This window comes from Amblyomma americanum, chromosome 9, assembly GCF_052857255.1.
Source record: "Amblyomma americanum isolate KBUSLIRL-KWMA chromosome 9, ASM5285725v1, whole genome shotgun sequence".
Classification (NCBI taxonomy): Eukaryota; Metazoa; Arthropoda; class Arachnida; order Ixodida; family Ixodidae; genus Amblyomma; species Amblyomma americanum.
The window spans coordinates 129,441,992-129,461,194 of NC_135505.1; the positions used below are offsets into that span (position 1 = coordinate 129,441,992).

The 19,203-nt window shown below is 43.8% G+C and overlaps 1 protein-coding gene across 2 annotated transcripts in view; it reads left to right on the plus strand.

Moving 5' to 3' along the window:
• Positions 1-941: 941 nt before the first annotated feature.
• Positions 942-19,203, plus strand: part of LOC144104348 (fibronectin-like) — a 44,942-nt gene continuing 26,680 nt past the window's right edge. Inside the window, exons 1-6 of one of the 2 annotated variants that reach the window (XM_077637294.1) lie at positions 951-1,441; positions 10,441-10,504; positions 12,370-12,660; positions 13,603-13,878; positions 15,927-16,217; positions 16,314-16,589. In XM_077637294.1, the coding sequence (XP_077493420.1) occupies positions 1,352-1,441; positions 10,441-10,504; positions 12,370-12,660; positions 13,603-13,878; positions 15,927-16,217; positions 16,314-16,589 (1,288 nt within the window). In that variant the 5' untranslated portion in view covers positions 951-1,351. Of the gene's footprint in view, positions 1,442-10,440; positions 10,505-12,369; positions 12,661-13,602; positions 13,879-15,926; positions 16,218-16,313; positions 16,590-19,203 lie in introns of both variants that reach the window. The other variant, XM_077637295.1, reaches the window with a different exon arrangement.

Here is a 19,203-nt window from a genome sequence, read left to right on the forward strand (position 1 = left end):
ATTTTCCTGTTTCGTTCTTTTATTTTTCTTGCTGCCCTATGACCCTAAATTTATTCCTGTTTTATGAAAATAAAGGTGTACGCGTACTTATATGCCGGCCTCACGTCTCTCGCTGATATGGAACTCTTCGGAAATTCTCCATCTTCTTTTGTTGACGTCACTTGCTAAAACGTTTGTGTCCTCTTGAACCTGACTCATTTTGTGACGTTAAACTCCATAATTAGGGGTCACCAATGTTCTGAGTCGCAGTTTAAACCGAAGACAGTCTTTCAGGCCACCGAAGGCGAAGGGATGTGTTGCAGTTTATGCTATTTTACTGCGATTTTCGCGGATGACAGAAAATTAATTACCAATTGTGTATTTAAAATACGAGACAACTGAAAATTAGGTGAAAGTAAAGGCAACTACAAGCCGCTGCTGGGATCCGAACACAGGACCTTCGCTTGTCGCATACGGCACTCTTTTAACTAAGCCACAAAGATGACCGTGCTGCCTTCTGCTTCAGAATCTAGTAATGTTTAGTGCAGGGTAACATTTGCAGTGGCCGCTAGTAACCTTTTCCAATCTTAGCAGTAAACGTAGAACGTCCTGTCACACTGCAAATGCCTCGTGAAACTTGTTGAAAGTATGCAGGAGCAGCGAGTGCTAGGGCACTCTTGTGCCATCTTTGGCAGCAGCACCGCCAGGCCACACCTCCTTTTATACTTGCTCTGCTCACTGAACAGTGGTCACTCCTCGTTATTCCTATTAGAGCAGAAACCATGCACGTGCAGTGACATTTGAGCTTATTTGCGAGAGCAACACATCGTGGTCACCTCTCGCCCCACTTCTGTCGCGCCCGCCGGGGAGAAGGGCACGTCTGGACCTTCCCTCTCGAAACAACGTTTCCTCCTTGCCTCTCTACGTCTACCCGGCAGCGCTGCGGGTTTCAAGGGCGTTTCTTTACCCCCGTCTGACGACGCGCATTAGACGGAGCACGTTCCGCTGTGCTTTCCCCTTACGTGCCCTGTACGCAATCGCTAGAAACAGCCGGGAGTGCGGCATCCGCAAGTTTGCGAACCGAGCGTTGGCGCGCACCTCAGCAATTCAGGGACTGCCGGAGAACTCAGTGGCAGTGCCGTTTCCGCACTGTCCCGAGCAGATCGGTGTGTTCGATAGATACCGCAAGTCTTCTTGCTTCGGTATTTGCGCTACAGAAATCAAACGTCGCTTCGCGTGACGCTTGCTCGCCACGGGAGGACGCGCTCACGCGCTAGTGAGAGCTGCGGAAAGATAAGCCGTCCGGAAAAAGTGGGCGTTTGTCGCCGCTGCCGGGACAGTCATCGAGCATCCACTCGAAGCGTCGGACGCGATGTCACCGAGCGGCGACCGGCACCGACAGGGGACTTCATTGCTCGTTGCGTGTTTCCTGGGGACCTTATGCATTTCAGCGAATGCAAAGGTGAGGAATACGAATTACTCTGTTTTGCTGTGCACAGTGCCACGCACTGGTGTGAAATTTGTCGCGTTACTTTTTCTTGAAAATTCGCGTATTCGGCATTCATTTGTTCTTCTGGAAGGAAACTTGCTCTTAGAGTTTAAGTTTAAATGCTTCTTTTATTCATTTATTCTTTCATTATAACTTATACCAGGAAAGGGGATTCAAGAATGCCGCTTAAGACAATGTATTAATATAGATGCGCGCAATCTTCAAGTATGGTTGATGGCAAGCGGGAGTAGCCTGTCATCGTCAAAAATTACGCAGCAAAGCAATTAAGTCTTTGGCTGTATGTAGGAGAAAACACTGATGAAGTGTCGGCGTAAAAGTTACGTGTGAAGTGTGAATCCAGTTGTTGCCTTCAAGATAGGTACCAAAATCCAAAAGGGTTCATTACAAGTGAACTGGGTCCACACGGAGTTCGTGGGGACACCTGACGTTGAAGAGTAAATCTGCCACTCAGCGGGGGGCTTGCTAAGCGAAAACGAAAAGTACAGGTGGTCATATGATGCGAGAAATCAGCATTAGCATAATTGATTGGCGCTTAAGCTTTTGCCCTGATCGCATTCCCATTGCGTCTCTGAATTTGATTTCGCCGTTGCTTTTGTGACCCGCTGCTATGTAGGTTTTTTATGTGTGGAGGATTCTGGAGGGTGGAGGTGAACGCAGGGTGGTGGGGGGGGGGGGCGCCTTCGGAGGGTTGAGGTGGGTGGATCGGTGGTGGGCTCCGAGGCTTCGGTTTCGACATCAAATGGTTCACGCCGATGGGTGGAGGTGGGTGTGGTTGGGCTGCGCTTCTGGAGAGTGAAGACTTTTGTCGCCAAGGGTTTACACGCCGCAGTTTAAGGAGAAAATCGCTGTTACAGTTAACGTATTTAAATATAACAAAAACACCATTCCACAATTTATAGCTGTAACAAAATATATCGCCCTGCAGAGCCGTCATTGCCAAACACGGAGAAATATGTCTTTCTATTCTGATAGATGGTTTTTGCCAATCTCACATCGGTTCGAAACTTGATCCTCTAGGCTTGAAGCTCTTTTTACGAGGAAGCCTGTTTCTAAAAAAAAAAAATGTTATTGCTGATCTTGTAAAATACACTGTTTTCTAGCTATACCTATGGTACTAAAACGGGCAAGTTGAGAGTGCCCAATAAAAATTATCCCCTATGAGAGAATTAAACAGCGCCACATTATGCGGGAAAGCATTAGCTCCATGGCCTTCGAATAAGAAATCCACACTTGTTCGCAAATGTTGTCCAGAAGTAAGGATAGCTGGCATTTTAATCTAAGAGTACACGTTCCTTTTGACACCTTCGAAACAAGCGCTAGGCCTTTTGAAGAACAATAAGAAGACCCTCCTAAATTGAAGCAAAAGTGTTCTGAACACACTACGTGATGAGTATTAAAACATAGGTGAAAATCATATGAGGGCTTGAAAAACTATTTCTATGTACCTTTTGCAAATCGACTCATTCATTCACAGTGTACTCTTTATCATAGCTAAAGTAAAGGGGGAGTTCGGTGACAGCTTTATTGAACGGGCACATGCAGGTTACAGGTTTGGCCTTGTAATCGGCATTTGAAATGAATCGAAGCCATACAGACGTCTCAAGTCAACGAGAATGATGGCCAGGGTATGGGCGCTGTATTTTCGCCAGAAACAATAGTGATAGCGGAATGCTTCAAGGGTCGGCAGCACCGACAGCCTTGTATCAGCGGGAGTTCGAAGTGAGTAGCTAGAAGGCAAGGGTGGCGGTCGGACTGTTTGCAGTGGCGAACTTGTGCGTACTTATCATGTACTGTCGTCTTTAAGGAGCGCTAGACAGAACAATAGACGCAGGAGGGTGAAGCACTTCACCATGCCTGCCTGAGATAGCCGCTAAGGCAGACCTCAGATAATGCCCTTGGAACAACCGCGTGAACAGAGAGCTTGTACCGAAAAGTATTGCCTGATTATTTCATTGGGAACGGGAAACTTTTCTTATGACAGAGCATTTCCCTAAAAAAAGTACTTTTTAGATTTAGCACAGACGACGAGCAGTTGTTATGACACGGTCAAAATATGGTGAACAATCCTAGTTCGAGGAAAAAAAAATTGAGAATTCAATATTATCTATTTTCGTTTAGAGCTCACGCAAGTGCATTCCGTATGTGTCTTTACTTAATACATCATAGGGAGGTGATTGCACCAGGTTGCAGTGCGTTGAGTTTTTAATGGATTGGAGAGGAACAGAGTAGGTAACTGTATTCTGAAATGTACGATCCGTACAAAAGGCCAGTGGTTGCTACCAATTTCTTAATCATATTCTTCGAGCTCTCAATTTACCGCGTAAAATATTTTTGAGAAAAACTATATCTTAAAATGACATTTGTCATTTTTACAAAGTGTGGGGAATAGAATCCGAAAGGACATGAAAGGGATGAGCTTTGTGACTTGAATGCAGTCCACTACTATGAAGCGCCTTGCCGGTGCTGCCGTATGCGAATTCGGTGAGCGGAACTCGCATTAAAGAGACAGCAACGCTGCCATTTCGAGGGGGATAGATTTAGTTGACCCCCTACGATCGCCAGATCTCAGTGGGAGGTTCCGCGAGTTTTCTTTTCCGAAGCGCCGGTTCAAGTGGACACTTTTAGACGATGTAGGCACCAGCGCCGGCCACGAAACAACATTCTATGGGATTGCTTTTGAACAACTTGTGCCCCAGGCCACTGCTTGTGGCGAGGCCGTAAGCTACAGTCCGTGTGCATCTCGTTCCCCTTATTGATGCCAAAAAACGTTGTGATTTCGGTTCAGGGCGAGCTGTGTGAAAGCCACTGTGTGTAAATGGCTCGCTCTTGCACTTTGGGAGGTGGTAAATCGGTCGAGGACAAATGCTTTCTTGCATGCTTCTTTTCGAGCCTTGCTATGTCCCCCCTGCTTGCCTTCGATACTTTCGTGTTCATGCACGAGAAAAACTGTCGCAGAAATGTTAAGACTCAGTGGTAGAAGCCCAAGTCTACTGATTTATTCCACAGGAAGCGAATGAGGTGACAGCTGGACTCCTCGGCGAAGCGCCGCGATCTTCAAGTGGTTCGCATTGTCAATACCGATAACGTAGCGTCGACCTCCTCACCGACGCAAGCGCAGCCGTGATCACAATGCCATTTGTGCTTTGACCCCGTGTATAGAAGCATGGCGAAAAAGCCAAATGTAAATGCATCGCTCGGCTGTCTTTTCCCCCCTCGTCACGGGATTGCAGCCTGGCAGGAAGTCGCGGCCAGATTCAGAAGTGGCCTCGAACGCCGAGAGTATCCTCTTACATGGAGGGAACAAAAGCGATACTTCGCATAGACGCCACACGTACATGGTACGTCTGCGGTTCATTCGAGATGGCTCCGGCGCTAGATGATCTGACCGGAAGAGGCTGGCGCCACCGGCAAGGGGAAAAGGAGGAAATACAAGCGTCGACTCTAAGCAGAAGAGAAATGCAGACCGTCATGTGAGGACCTTGCATGTAATCAGTTGTGTAGTGCAGTTATTTTCCGTTTTCGCCTAAAAACCGTCTATTCACCTTTTAAAATCCAACCAGTTTAGATATCCCACACTCCGAAATACAGCCGTAGTGCTTTGAAGCCGTGCGCTCCACTATTGCTGTCGGCACATGTAAGGAGCAGAGTGCGTGGCAGATTAGCACTGCTGGCTGCGCTGGTTAACGGACTCTTGTGTGCAATGTTCCAGCACCACATCTTGTCGAAGGTGTTGCATCGCTCTGTGCTATCTCTCATAGTGCCTAAAATTAGAATATTAAGCTACTATTCATGGTTGTGTACGTAGCCGCCCACGGGAGACGGAAATTCTCATGAGAGGGGTGAAATTGATTCTTTGGTGCCAACCGTACTTTCTTCTTTGAAAGAGTTTAGACATAGGGGAGCTTAGGTGAACTATGTAGGCAAGACCAAACTCCTCGGCAATATGCGTAAAATAGATCATTTTATCTGTAAAGTAGAGGTCATATCAGCAATCAAATCTAAAACATCGGGAATAAGACATGACGGGAGACATCCATTCGTGCTTCTTTTCGCATATTTCACACCATGATTTTATGCTACCATTTTCGCCTTTATTTTTGTTGACTGCTGTTTTCCATTCTGCCATATGCAATGCCAACTTGTGATTTATACTTGTTACTTTCGATCCTTGAATTTTTTTTAATGTACTTGGCACTTTAAGCTCCTAGCGACGTAATAATGTCTGATTGTCAACTTGTTTCATCTCACCTGCCCCAAAGATTCGATTTGGCCTCGTGATTTTGTTTACCCAAGGAAAGAAAACTATATCAGTACCTGTGCGAATTAACAGATGTGGTTGCTCATGTCGGCTTTGCGCTAATATAGCATGTGCTTGTACTAATCAATGAACGGCTCGAGATCTGCGCCCGGGCTGTCGCTTTCGTTTCTCGGTCTCCTGTCCTGTCTTATCCGCTCTGTTCTACCGTTTTTTAGAAAAAAAGAAGAAAAACACAGCCGGAAAGAACGCACACTCGCAACGAAAAAAGATTACCACGGTGACGTGTCACCGGAGCCGCACCTAGCAACGCTCGGCGCTGCGGTTATGAATATGCCGATAACAAAAGTGCCAGGCGTGTTCGCGAAGCACTACACTGCGCCAGCCGCACGTTGCTATTTTTGTTGCTCCGGTGACATCATTGCGCTAATCTTCCGTGGCGACTGTAGTAATACTCCTCTAGGCGTTTGTACTTTAGCAGGCGGAGCGCCAAAGCGTTCGGGGTTCAACTTTGGAGCGGAGGTTCCGGAGTTCTTAGATCTGCTTTTGGTGAAGTACTTGTTTAGTGTAGTGTTCAAATATCAGGGAACTGAGAGGCATCAGGGTGAGTTGATGCGTGCCATCTCGCATTCACTACTGGAAATGTCTTACTCTGGGGATACGCGGAGTTCATCATGTACAAATGTTGCTGAAATGTACGACTTTTAAGTGCACGCGACATACTCGGAGCAGTAGGTTTTGGTGGCGATCCACGCATTCATAAAGTATACTTTTCCTTATTAGCTGCTAAGCGGCCAGGTCACTTTAAACTAGAACCGTGGAACACTTCATCATCTTGCGCTGCCGTGACGTGTTAGGCGTCGAAAACCGGATACCAGGACGGCGCAGCGTGCGGTGTGCGCCAGAATGTGACAATTACTGCTACAGCCGGGACATGGAAACTGGCGAAGCTGTAACAGCTTTGGCATGGCGAGTCAACTGTTGTGAGGCGCACAAAAGCGAAAGCCTTGCGGCGCTGACATCGTGGCAAGTTTTGCCATGTCTCAAGGCGGAAGTGCAGGATTCAGCGACAAGGTTTAACGGACCGTTGCACAATTTAAGGTTCGAAACTGTCATGAAGATTTCAAATTACTGACTCTTTCGTATTACGTTTAGGCCATGCAATTTAATCAGGTTCAATATAGAAATAAGTTCTTTGAATGATCAACTTGATACAAGAGAGAAGACAGGGATCGAGGGCCTGTCAAGCTCCGTGGCTTTTCCCTCGAGTCCTTTTCATACCTGTACGCATGAATAAAGATTATTATTATTATTATTATTATTATTATTATTATTATTATTATTATTATTATTATTATTATTATTATTATTATTATTATTATTATTATTATTATTATTTCTAGCTTTGTGCTTCCTATATTTGATACTCCAGATTACGATGATGGTAACGGTACGATAATGGTAAAAATAGCGAAAATAAAAAGCTTCACCCATGTCTCGTACGAGTATTGTCCCAGTAGAAAAACACTGCTCGAATTCGGCGTCAGCTGAAGAATTTTATATTCATGATAAATGGAATATATCAGGGAGCTCTGCCATATTGCCTTTTGAGATAATCGGAGGCATCTCCCATAGCAGCCTAATGAACCCTGCACTTTGCGAACTAGGCTTCCCTTCCCCGCCAACTTCATAATCTCCTCCGCACACACGACTCGGCGCCGCTCCTTGCTACGTTTGCCTTCTCTTGGAATCCACTCCGTTACCTAAGGGGACAAGGATTCGCTTCTTTTCGCAGTGCATGTCAATCAAATGTGCACTCTATACTGATTTTGACGATGTATTATCATCTCGTGCTTGTGCCCTTGCCCCCGCAGTCTCTCTCTCCCCCCCCCCCTCCCACTTTTCCCGCCTCTGGTGTCTTTCAGCAAATCTCCTGTCGCTAGATGCTCACCCCCTGATGTTTATCTTCGCATTGCTTGCAAAGCATTCTTTAATTCCTTTTTAGCTGCATGTGAATTGCACAGTCGTTTACCACGACTGGCTTCTCTATCAGCAGCCCGATTATTTCGGCTGCTGTAGTGGTCTGTGTACCGATTTTTACATTATCCGCATTTTATGTTATTGTCCTGCTTTGCTCACAGGCTTACTGTCAGCCTGGAATTTAACGCGAACGGGACAACTCGAAACTTGGGCAGCAAAGGGAGGCAATCTGAGAAGGTGGAAGGTCAATACCCGAGCAAGTTAATTTCACATCGAAAGTGTAATGACTGTCATGTATAAATGTGAATGATCCAGTCTTCTATTGCCTGTCCTGGCGCCACTATGTTTTGATATTTTTGCGTTGGCATTGCAGCTCACTTTACAACTCTCATTTCCTCTGGATGATAATAATAATAATTGGTTTTTGGTGGAAAGGAAATGGCGCAGTATCTGTCTCATATATCGTTGGACACCTGAACCGCGCCGTAAGGGAAGGGATAAAGGAGGGAGTGAAAGAAGAGAGGAACAAATAGGTCCGTAGTGGAGGGCTCCGGAATAATTTCGACCACCTGGGGATCTTTAACATGCACTGATATCGCACAGCACACGGGCGCCTTAGCGTTTTTCCTCCATAAAAACGCAGCCGCCGCGGTCGGGTTCGAACCCGGGAACTCCGGATCAGTAGTCGAGCGTCCTAACCACTGAGCCACCGCGGCGGGTCCCTCTGGATGGCAGATCTCATTTTAAAGATGCCCGATTTGCAAACACCTTTCAGGCTACCTCCCTTCTAATGAGCCTGCTCGACAATATCCAGATTTCTTGGTGTCATTTACGTTATACGATCACTGATTAACTTTGATAGTTCTCGAGTTGTATTTTCTCTGTGAGGTTACAAGCATTCATGCGCATTTCTTTCAGGTGTTTTGTCTGCTGATAGAGCTGCCAGTGTACTGTGTGCCTACCACACGCCCCACTTTTATTGCGCATTCAGTAGTTAACTATTATCTGGAGTAATCTTGAATTCATCAACATCCCTTCCAACCACTAACTCGTTTATGGGCTTCTTAGGGACAAGTTTGGCTACTACCCGCTCTAATCTACGCCATTTGGAGACCTCATTATCGGTTGGTAATTGCACCACAACTGGCCTATAAATTTTCAATTTCCTGCGCGATACCAGCATATGCGAACACTACATAATCGTTCTAATTTTAGTCTTGCCTTTCGAGCTTCTGCGCATTAAAGCACAATTAAACTAGTTAAGTTGTCTCCTAAGCTCTCATCGAAAATTATTCCATAAAAACAGCGCTTGCTTGATGCGCCGAACAGCACTGTTTTTCTCCGACAATGCTATTGCATAGTAAATGCCTTCTTGATGGGAACGCCCACGTGGCATAAATCCAAGCTATGGTTGAAAATTCTAAAATGTAGAGATTTGTATTCATGCGGGGTTCGAGGAAACAAATTGGATGCATTATTCTCATTCGTTTCATCTCTTCACAACGCTAGAAATATTCCCAGATATATAGTGAATTTAAAAATGGTTAGTAGTGAAAGACAGCTTGCGGAAATTACTCGCAACATAACTGCCATATTAAAGTTCGGTTCTCTATTTGACTACTTAGATGAAAGCATATGCAACACTTTTTATCCAGCCCCGAATATGGTTCCTCAAGTTTTCTGGGCTAATGCTTTAGGGATTGCAGTACCATGCAGACCGAAGCATGCCTCCATCATAGCCAGGAAGGTGTTGTTTAGATGTTGAAATCTCATGATGTGTGTCAGCTGCAACCGGTGAACAATTGGGTGGTACTCCGGCAGTTTGGTTATTTAACATTCTTCAATTATTCGTGTAACCTAGTGTCAAGGAGCTGATGGCTTCTCCATAAAACAACTAGTCCGAAAACAAATTTCGGAATGCTCTAAAGTGGTCTCAACTCTCTTCGCTAACGGTGTCAGGCGCAGAATATGAATCTTACCTCTTTCGAAGGCTTTTTTGCGCACTTTAATGCAAAACGCAGTTTTTGCTTTCAGAGTCTACTTAGGCTGCGTTATAATATTGTCTGTCCTTGATTATTTCTGCTAATGCGTGTCCCTTTCTACTAACCTTTTGCGGAGCGGTCATATTGACCACTTATTTTCAAGGGCTCGCCACGTGCCTTTTATTGTTCAGTAAACCAGAAGCCAGGCTGCACTCCAAGTAAATACCGTCTTTTTTTTTAATCTAGTGCGTTCCAGTAAAGGTTTCCTGGATATTAATTTTATTCATGAGGCAACAGTAAACTATTTGCAGTACTCTAAAAAACATATTTACAGGACTGGTCTAACCATCCGTCGCAAAGGTGAATCACATTTTGAAGTTTGTTCTGCACTTGCACGGAGTTGTTAAAAATGCCACAAAAGACCGATAGTGGGCATTTTTCATAGCAATAGCAGAAAACCACAACAGTCCCGAGAGATGAGCTGCACATGTATTGACTGATTACGGTACGTGTTGAGAAATGCCAAAAAATTCCTTTCATAATTCTTTTTTTTTTTTGAAGCGCAGCAGTGATATTTTTTGGGTTAGCATTTGTTCAAAAATGTCTCGTTGGTAAAGAATTAAATGAGAGACTTAAGTGAAGAGAGAAATTGAACAGTTCTCTGCTATCTTCCAAATATGATTTTTCGATATGACTATGTGTTAATGACATCATCTTTTTCCGCAAAATTGCAGGTGAGCACGAGACACAGCGAAAAATTGGACCTACCACTTCACGTGGCCACATCTGATTTAATCGGTAATTTAGTACTCTTAAGCAATCTTGTTGAAAACTGACCATATTTACTTACCGCGCGCTTATACTTACATTACCTCAGTAACATTCGCTGTTACGAATCTTTGTACATTCTAGAGTTGCGGCACTTTGCAGTATAAGCAATTGGTATCATTCATGTATTATTTTTTTTAGTATACACTTGAAACTCAAGGATATCCTAGAAAATTGGAGCTGTTTTATCTTTTTAGCGTATCTTTATGTGCGGGATTACTAAAAGATCGCAACAACCCGTACTGCCAGCGACAGCTCCTTATAAACATGTGGAAAAGCTTCTGCGGTTTTAGTTGGCTTACTAATATTTTTTTTCACAAATATTTTATCTTAATCTTTTAATACGTTCTGAAATTTGTCTCAAAATTTTCCTGTATTTGATTTTTCTTTTTTCCAAACGTCTATTATGCACTTGTGCGAAACTTCCTCACTCGCGTCAAAATATCTGCCCTTTCAGCAGCACGTAAATACTTAAGAGACAAGTGCATCTATATACTCACAATTTTGCGACACTTGATTAAAGTTGCATTTTTCTTTAGGGAGTAGCAATAATACTTGACAAATATTTTTAGCAGATGTTACCACTCCAACCTCGCCACTCCCACACATGTCGAAGGCCAGAGATATACTCACGTCATTTACCTCGCCACTTTAATAGAAGCCTCCTCTCGTAATGCAAGCTCTACGCAACGGTCGAAGAAAGACCACTGTTAAGAGCGGTGATAGTTGCACATGACCTGATAGGGCGAAAATGTAACGGAGCACACTTCGGTTCGCTGTATTTTTTCATGCGCTCCATAGCAATTACAAGCTGGTTTCTTGGGTTCATGCGTTAGCGCACCAGCACCATGTAGTATAATATGGGTGAAATAATTCATAACGGTGATTAGGTAATGTGTGACATGTTTGTGAGCGCCGTAGCGGACTCCGTAATATTCAAACAGGATCTCTATTTCACGACTATGGCCAATTGATTAGTCTTTATATATTGTTTAAATTTCAAATCCTACACGCAGCGACTGTGTTTAGTGCGGTGGAAGTCTCTAGTTTACCAACCGTTGGAGAAATACAAGACGGCTCTAAAGACATCGGATGGAAATTAGTGCACGAAAATAAATTTTCAGACAATGAGGACACGTCATAAATGGCAATAAAGATATCTAGATTATCTTAATTACAAGAAGTCTTTATGGTCGTAGAATCGTTAGCCCAACTAGTTTTTACCTGTATTACGTACAGGAAGAGGACCAAAAGACAGCTCCTCTACAGAGGACATCCTGTGAAAGAAAGCACTAATGCGTTAAAAGAAAACCAGCCAAAGTGATCGCTTTATGTGTCACGCAGAAAACATTTGAAAGTATACAGATGTACAAGATGAAGAATAGTGCAAGCGAAACACGTTTTTCTTAAAACTAAATATTTGAAATAGGCCAATAAGCTGAGAAGAAAGCTGTTAGAAAAAGGGTCCTGTGTTAGGCTTATAGCGGGACTAAAAACTAAGCACAAAAAGCATGAAGCATTAATGCTGTGTGACTGTTTTTCATGGTATACTGATTAATTACAAACATATGCGGCACAAAAATTAGCCACCTGTCGACTGTAATTTGGGGCCTTAGGGGTTTAGTTTTTCAAATGCTTTTAGCAGCGCAGCAGGTTTAGCTACTAGAACTTTGTGCCTCTATATTTCGGAGGACATTCTTTTTTGGAGTATTCTATGTAAGCGTTTGGAAGCCAATACTTCTTTCGTATATATGGACTGATTTCTATGTCAGGTAGCGCACTCTACCCTGAATAAACTGCTGGGGTAATAAATAATCTGTCACACATTTTTGCAGACCCTCCTACGAACTTCATTGCATCTGTGTTCTGCAACAACACATTGGCTGCCTCGTGGGAGTATGGTGTGGAGAAGTTATTTAATATCGACGGATTTTTTGTCACCCTCTGCCACAAGGATGGATCCAAATGCTACAACTCGACGATTCACCTCCCGTACATGGGCTTCACGTTTCAAATTCTGGAATACAGTACAAGTTATCAAGCAAAAGTATTTGCGTTTTTCAACAATGGTCCCTACAAAACATACAGCAAACCAGCTCAAGTGGCGTTTGCGTCATACCCAAAGAGTGAGTACAATAGAGAATGCTAAACTTAAGAAATTACAGAAGAGTTGCAATTTAGCTGACATTAGGAGACAGCTTAAGTGGTTATATTGAGCTGCTGTCGAGATTTCATTGTACTTAGCTTCGTATTTGTTGCAAGGTAAAATTTGCCCGTAAAGTGCCTCTGCCTTTTTTTATAGTGTTGCTAAAGCCCTTCAGCGCTTCTTTTATACTGCGAAAGTCAATCACAATTTATCGCAGCATTAAGAACACGTTTTCAATACAGATAAACAGCCCTACGTTCTATTCAGAGAACAATTATTTAAAAGCCATATTACTCATTAGACCCTTCAAAAAGGCTCCTCATCTTTCTTTACGACGCGAAAAGTGGTAATGGTGTCAACTGCGGATATACGTATTCCGTCTCTTGAGAACTAAGGTGGTCTAGACTCTCAGCATAACTTTGTGCAAGGTTTGCGCGCAGTTGGACCTTAGCAATGTTTGGTAACTTGTTTTATCCACTGTAACTTAAATCGGTGTCCCACTTGTGTCAAAGTTTGACAGTTCTTAAGTATGCAGATGACTAAGATAACACTTTATCTTGTGTTCCCCAGGAATTATAGAAATGTGGAACTTTATCTCAGACCTTATTCGTGCAGTTTTTGAAAACATTTTTAATTGTGCAATTTGTAGCCAGTGTATTTTTACAGCATGTTTCGTTTTTATTCCTCAGTATATCACGCTTTGCTGATCGTAATGATTTATTTGTGCATTTTTTTATTTCATCTTGCCATAGTCATGCGAGGGTTCAGTATTTAATAATGAAGAAATAAATAAACCGTGAGCTAATTGATCTCAACCGTGCTTAAAAATCTATTTCTTCACCGAAGTAGCATTTATATGGAATTTATTATCCCGACAAACGTTTTCCAACAATGGCACACGCTTTTTCTCCTGTGTTTGTAGTTCCGCAACTGCAGCGTCTAAGCGTCACTGCCATAAGCCCAACAGAGCTGAAAGCTCAGTGGAACACCAAGTGGAACGACAACATAGTGTTCACCATTTGCTCCGACGAAACATCGTGCAAGAAGGAAATTGTTCACGGCAGAGACTCTGAGCACACCTTCAGTGGACTTAAGCCTAGCACCTCCTACGTTGTTAGCGCTCAGCCAGCAGCTACTGTCAACAACAAAACATGCAAGGGTGATATTCAGAAGAGGAGTGCTACCACACTTTCTATAGGTGAGCTGTATTGATAGATGTTAGCATGCAGTGTCTCCCTTTCGAGTTTCCCTTGCGTAATGCACAAGAAATGCAACTGTCAAGAACAAACGTGTTGCAGGGTATTTCAGTTGATTTCGGCACTAAACTGACTTCATCGACACGGTTCGCATTGCTGACTTGGAGATCGTAGGATTCTAGTGTAGCGCCAATGCACCTCTAGTGGCGAAATGTACTTAACTTGTTGCCTAAATTTATTTATTTATTTATTTAGTACATACTGTTGGCCTCACTCTGAGGCCGTAACAGGATCGGGTTTACATACATATGAAAAATTGTGAAAGAAAAAAAGAAAAAGAAACAGCAGAGAAGGAACTTTTTCATTTTACACAAAGGTACACGTAAACGCACATGGTTACACTGTAGTTAATAATTTTCAAGATGGTTTGGTAGCTTCGATACAAATGCTTCAGGGGACATCTGGTTCACAACTTCTGGAGGCAACATATTCCACTCATGAATCACATGTGGAAAAAATGAAAATTTGAATGTATCACTACGATATCTTATCTGTATTCGGATAGGTGTTTTTCATGTTTTGTTCTTGTGACACGTGTTAGGCTCAAACAGATATCTAGTCTTATCAAGTTTTGTGCGATCATTACTCCCTAGGTGTCATATATTTCGGAAGCACTGAAACACCGTCTCGTAGAGCAAATATATAACCTATTGCATGATTTTTCACACACGTTCAGAAGAAATTTAAAGGGATCATGGAATGATTTTGATGGTCACATTGAAATGCATCAGATTGGCAGAGGTGGTGTTCGAGAGTATTAGGCTCAAATTTAAAAGCTCTGTGTGGATTCCCTGCTTTAGAAATAATTTTTAAATTCCTTCTCCCACCTTGCCACCCGTTCTAAGCCACCCCTTCCAACACCGACGTAGAGTCTTGCCGAGCCTTCTAATTAGGTGTGCCGGCGAGAAGTACCGAACTGTTTTCTCTTTTGCTGTGAATTTTCTTTATTACTTGAAGGGGGGAGGAGCTGCATCATCTCTAATTGCTTATATGATCGGTGCTAGTTAAGCTGAAATATTTTTGCTTTACACACTGACGTGTGATTGATTACCGATGACTCGCGCACTTTTCCTAGAATTTGTAAGCACCATTTCACGGTGACGTTACGCCGATGACTAGAAGTTATTAATGCTAAAGCATTTTTTCCCCATGAGTGGCGTAAACAGGACATGATGGCAGAGCGTGTCGGCAGAACGCGTCATGAGAGCGTGTGTGAACGAAAATTCCCATTCAAATAAAAAAAAATCGCCGGCGTTGCGGATTGAACGCAGACCCTCAGAGCGAGAGGCACGCACGCAACGCACACGCCACGAAGGGTCTCTTTTTTTTGTGCAGCGTGGTATTTACTACACGAGGTTATGTCTGTACAGAAAGGCGATATATGCAGAATATTTAAGAAGCCCACAGCTAGTGACGGCGCTGCACAACCTAGATATAAAACAACACTGCTAAAAGGGCGGATAAAGATAGACACTGCATCAACAGCGGAAACCAGTCCGGTAGAAAGTCCCTCTCATCAGAAATGTTTCTTAGTTGGCTCATTATTCGACTGAAGTGGCTTCTCGCACAACCAAGAGGTTCAGCTTTGCGGTCCAGCTTGCGCGTTTTCCACAGGCTATGAGAAAGGCTCTTTGGTTCAAGCGTATTAGAGGGGCACGAAGTGAACCAGCTGGGGTGTGTACGACGATAAAGTGCGTTGGAGATGCGCACTGAAGTTAGACAACGATGACTTGCAAAACAAAGTGGCTAAAATCATCCAAGAGTCGCGTGATAAGTGTCTTGTGACAGCAATGACTTGCAAAAAAGCTGCTGACGTTCAAACGCAAATGCTTTCGCATTTCTTCAGAGCAGCAGACTGCAGTGGCGTACAGTTTTTAATTCGAAGGCATTTCTGTCTTCCTATATCCTGAAGTTATGCCCATATGGAACAGTAATAATGGACGCAGTGCACTAGAAAGTGAATTCTTAATCTTTTCAATGCTTCTTACAGACCCTCCTACCAATTTGAACGCCGAAGTGCTCTGCAACAACCAAATTGAACTCGCGTGGCAGTATGACGCAATGAAAGTGAAGCATATTGATGGATTTTCGATCAGCATTTGCAAGGAAGATAGTTCGTCCTGCTTCAACAACACGATTCGTCCAGAGTTCAGGGAATTCACATATCAAATTTCCGATTACGATAGCAGTTTTCACGTAAAGGTAGCGGCTTACATAGGTGATGGCACCTCCAGGGTGTTCAGCCACCCAGCTGAAGAGAACATCACGTCATACCCCAAGAGTGAGTAACAGATAATGCAGTAATTACCCTTGCTTGGCCACATTGATTGCGGACTTATCATTAAGGGACTAACCTATGCTTTTCCGCCACTTATAGTTACGGACCTGGAAGATGTTATCATCACTGCCACAAGTCCAACAGCGCTGAAGGTGCAGTGGGGCAAAAAGTGGAACGTGAACATACTATTCAGCCTTTGCTCTGGGCATGAACCGTGCTTGAACGAGACGGTTTCGGGTGAAAAGCTAGAGAACACGTTCACTGAGCTTAAACCCAGGACTCTTTACACTATCAGCGCTCAGGCAGAAGCCACACGCAACAAACGAACATGCAAAGGACAGATGCACAAGGAAAACGCCACCACATTACCTCTACGTGAGTAGCATTTAGAAAAAAAAAAACTTATTCTCGGTTATTCTCGTGTTATTTCATTGTTCACAGTTAACGCATGAGCATGAGTTTTATTATGAATAGCAGGCAACTGAGCCAAGTTCGAGAATATCTTGCAAGATGCATTTGAGTTTTTTTTTTCTGTATACTGAAATCGACTGTGGCGATCTTGTTGTGAGAGTATAGGCGGGGTAGAAAAAGTTGTTGGCGCGCGAAAGTATTGATATAAAAGAAGATTTAGTTGCATAGTTAAATAAAGCTGCAAAAATATTACTGTGAAAGAATAGCCCTTAATTCATATGCTATCTGATTAAAATCTTCTTTCATAATAATATTCTACTCTTCTATTTCTCCGCGGAAAGAGTTGTTTCGGTGCAATAAACCGGATCGCTGGTTGCAGCAGTGTGAGTGTAATAACAGATGAAGAAAAAAATTAAAGTTAGCTGGATATACTGAGGGCGGGAAAGATGAACTGCGATGTTTGTGCTTTCGAGATTGGAGTCAAAACCTCCAAACGGGTAAAGAATTGCGAACTTATGGAAACATAATTGCGTTTGTGTACCTGCACTTCTATGTTGAGCTAACGTGTGGGTACCGGATTGGAGTATTTAAATATATTGCAGGGAATAATTCAACAAAACAAATTCAACATACTAAAAATCTTCACGTAATATATGCAGATTCCTCAACTTTAATATAATCTCTAAATAATAGGTTTCATAGTTTTTCGTTCCGCTTAAGCTGTGCCCTTGAAAACATGATGCAGAGTGCTCCAACTTCCGAACAGCATTAAATAAAGACAAACACAGAGGACGCTCTGTATTCAACTGGACAGAAACATTTTCCGTGCTTAACTCGGCCACTTGGAGCACGATCTGCAGCCGTTAAAACGGCCCCAAAGAAATATCAAACTATGAAATACGAATAGACCATTTCGTGGGAACACTACCCACGTTTTTCCAGCGCGGAAAGGAGGCTGAGTAGCTGACAAAATCTCAAATGTAATTACCAAAAGCGGTCCATGCTCAATGTCTCCGCGAAAATAAAGCACAGTGACGTAATTCCGACAAGGCAGGGGCATCGGCCTGTCGGCCGCAAAGAACCCCCACCGAAAGCTGGGGGCGCATGCATTAGAATTAGGCTCCGTGAGTGGGATACAAATTGCGTTAAGTATCGAGGGCAGCTGGAGACTGCAGAGCAGACTACTGAGCGGTGTTACGCACGCATACTTCGGCGGCGACGCCACGAGCGTGTTGCCTTCGGTGCGTTGTGTGCTGTACTGAAGTGCACACGTAAGCTTCAAGCCATCCTCAAGAGCATTCGAGCCGCAGGCGTGGCCTAAATTAATTTATTCAACACCGCATTTGAGCGTAAAACTGCACAGGCATTGCTCATCAAACCGTGCGTTCTGGTGTCGATTATCCCGTTTTTGTTGACTTACTACATTGTGGGTATGATTGCAAACGTCCCTTATGAGTGACTCTGCTGTGGTCGTGGGTTGTAAAAGAATCAGGGTTGGTCGCGCCCAACAAACTTTAGTCTACCACCTGCCGGCTACAGCTTTCGACAGCAAATGCACACATAACCTTGACGAACACACATAAGCTGGCGGAACATTTTTTTTTGTCGCGGAAGCGCCTCTACCGTTGATATAATTTTATCTCCCTATCGCATCCGTATGCTGAAGCTTTGTCGTTAAGGATGTGTACAGAAAGGAAAGGTGATAATATCCGGCCTTGCATGCCGACCCCTCACGTACTCCATGGCTGACAATCGACGCTGGTAATCTTTTTTCTAATGAGCCGAATGAGAAGTGACAGCGCCATGCATGTGGGACTTGCTTAATATTCTTCAGCATACCAAAGAGAATATCTGCCTTTCCACTGCGAAGGACACAAGAACGACTACGCGCTCGCATCACGGTTCACACGTTCACAACGTGCGTGCATGCGCGTGTCTGCATAACGTCTCCGTCGGGAGCCTAGCAAGCACAACAGAGTGTCCACGCCATTGTGAGTTTGCAGTCCTGAACTTCTTGCGTGCTGTGGCCACTCGCAGCCTGAGTACTCGGAAAGCGAGTCCAAACGTTCAGCGCTCGTGGTTGCGACTAGATTTACTACCTGTCGTCGGTTCTGCGCAGTTTTTTTTTTTTGTGACTTCGCATTCTTGGCTACACTCGCCGGGCAGCCTTGGTAGTATTCTGACGGCAATATTCCAAACATGGCGAAATAGCGGTCGTTGACAAACGCGCACAAATATGTCCCCTACGCAGTTGTAAGAATTCGCAAGGGGTGGAGCCCCGTGTACCTCGGTTTTACGCAATTTTTTTCCTTACCAAAACTTTATTTCCTGTGAGAATGGCATATTGCCACAGGCTGTCGAGGCAGTCAAAAAACCGGAGTGCCGAGACCATAGGCCTAATAGGAACAAGAGCAAGAGCCAGGCGAAGCGGTCGCGATGTTGATGTTGTTAGCCTCATAAAATGGCACATCCTTGCGCAGGCGTATCGGCCAAGAATTGAGGTGCACGGAAATGTTGATGATGTCCTGATGCTTAATGGCAGATATCCACGGCGGGGGATTGCCCAGCAGGGTGCATG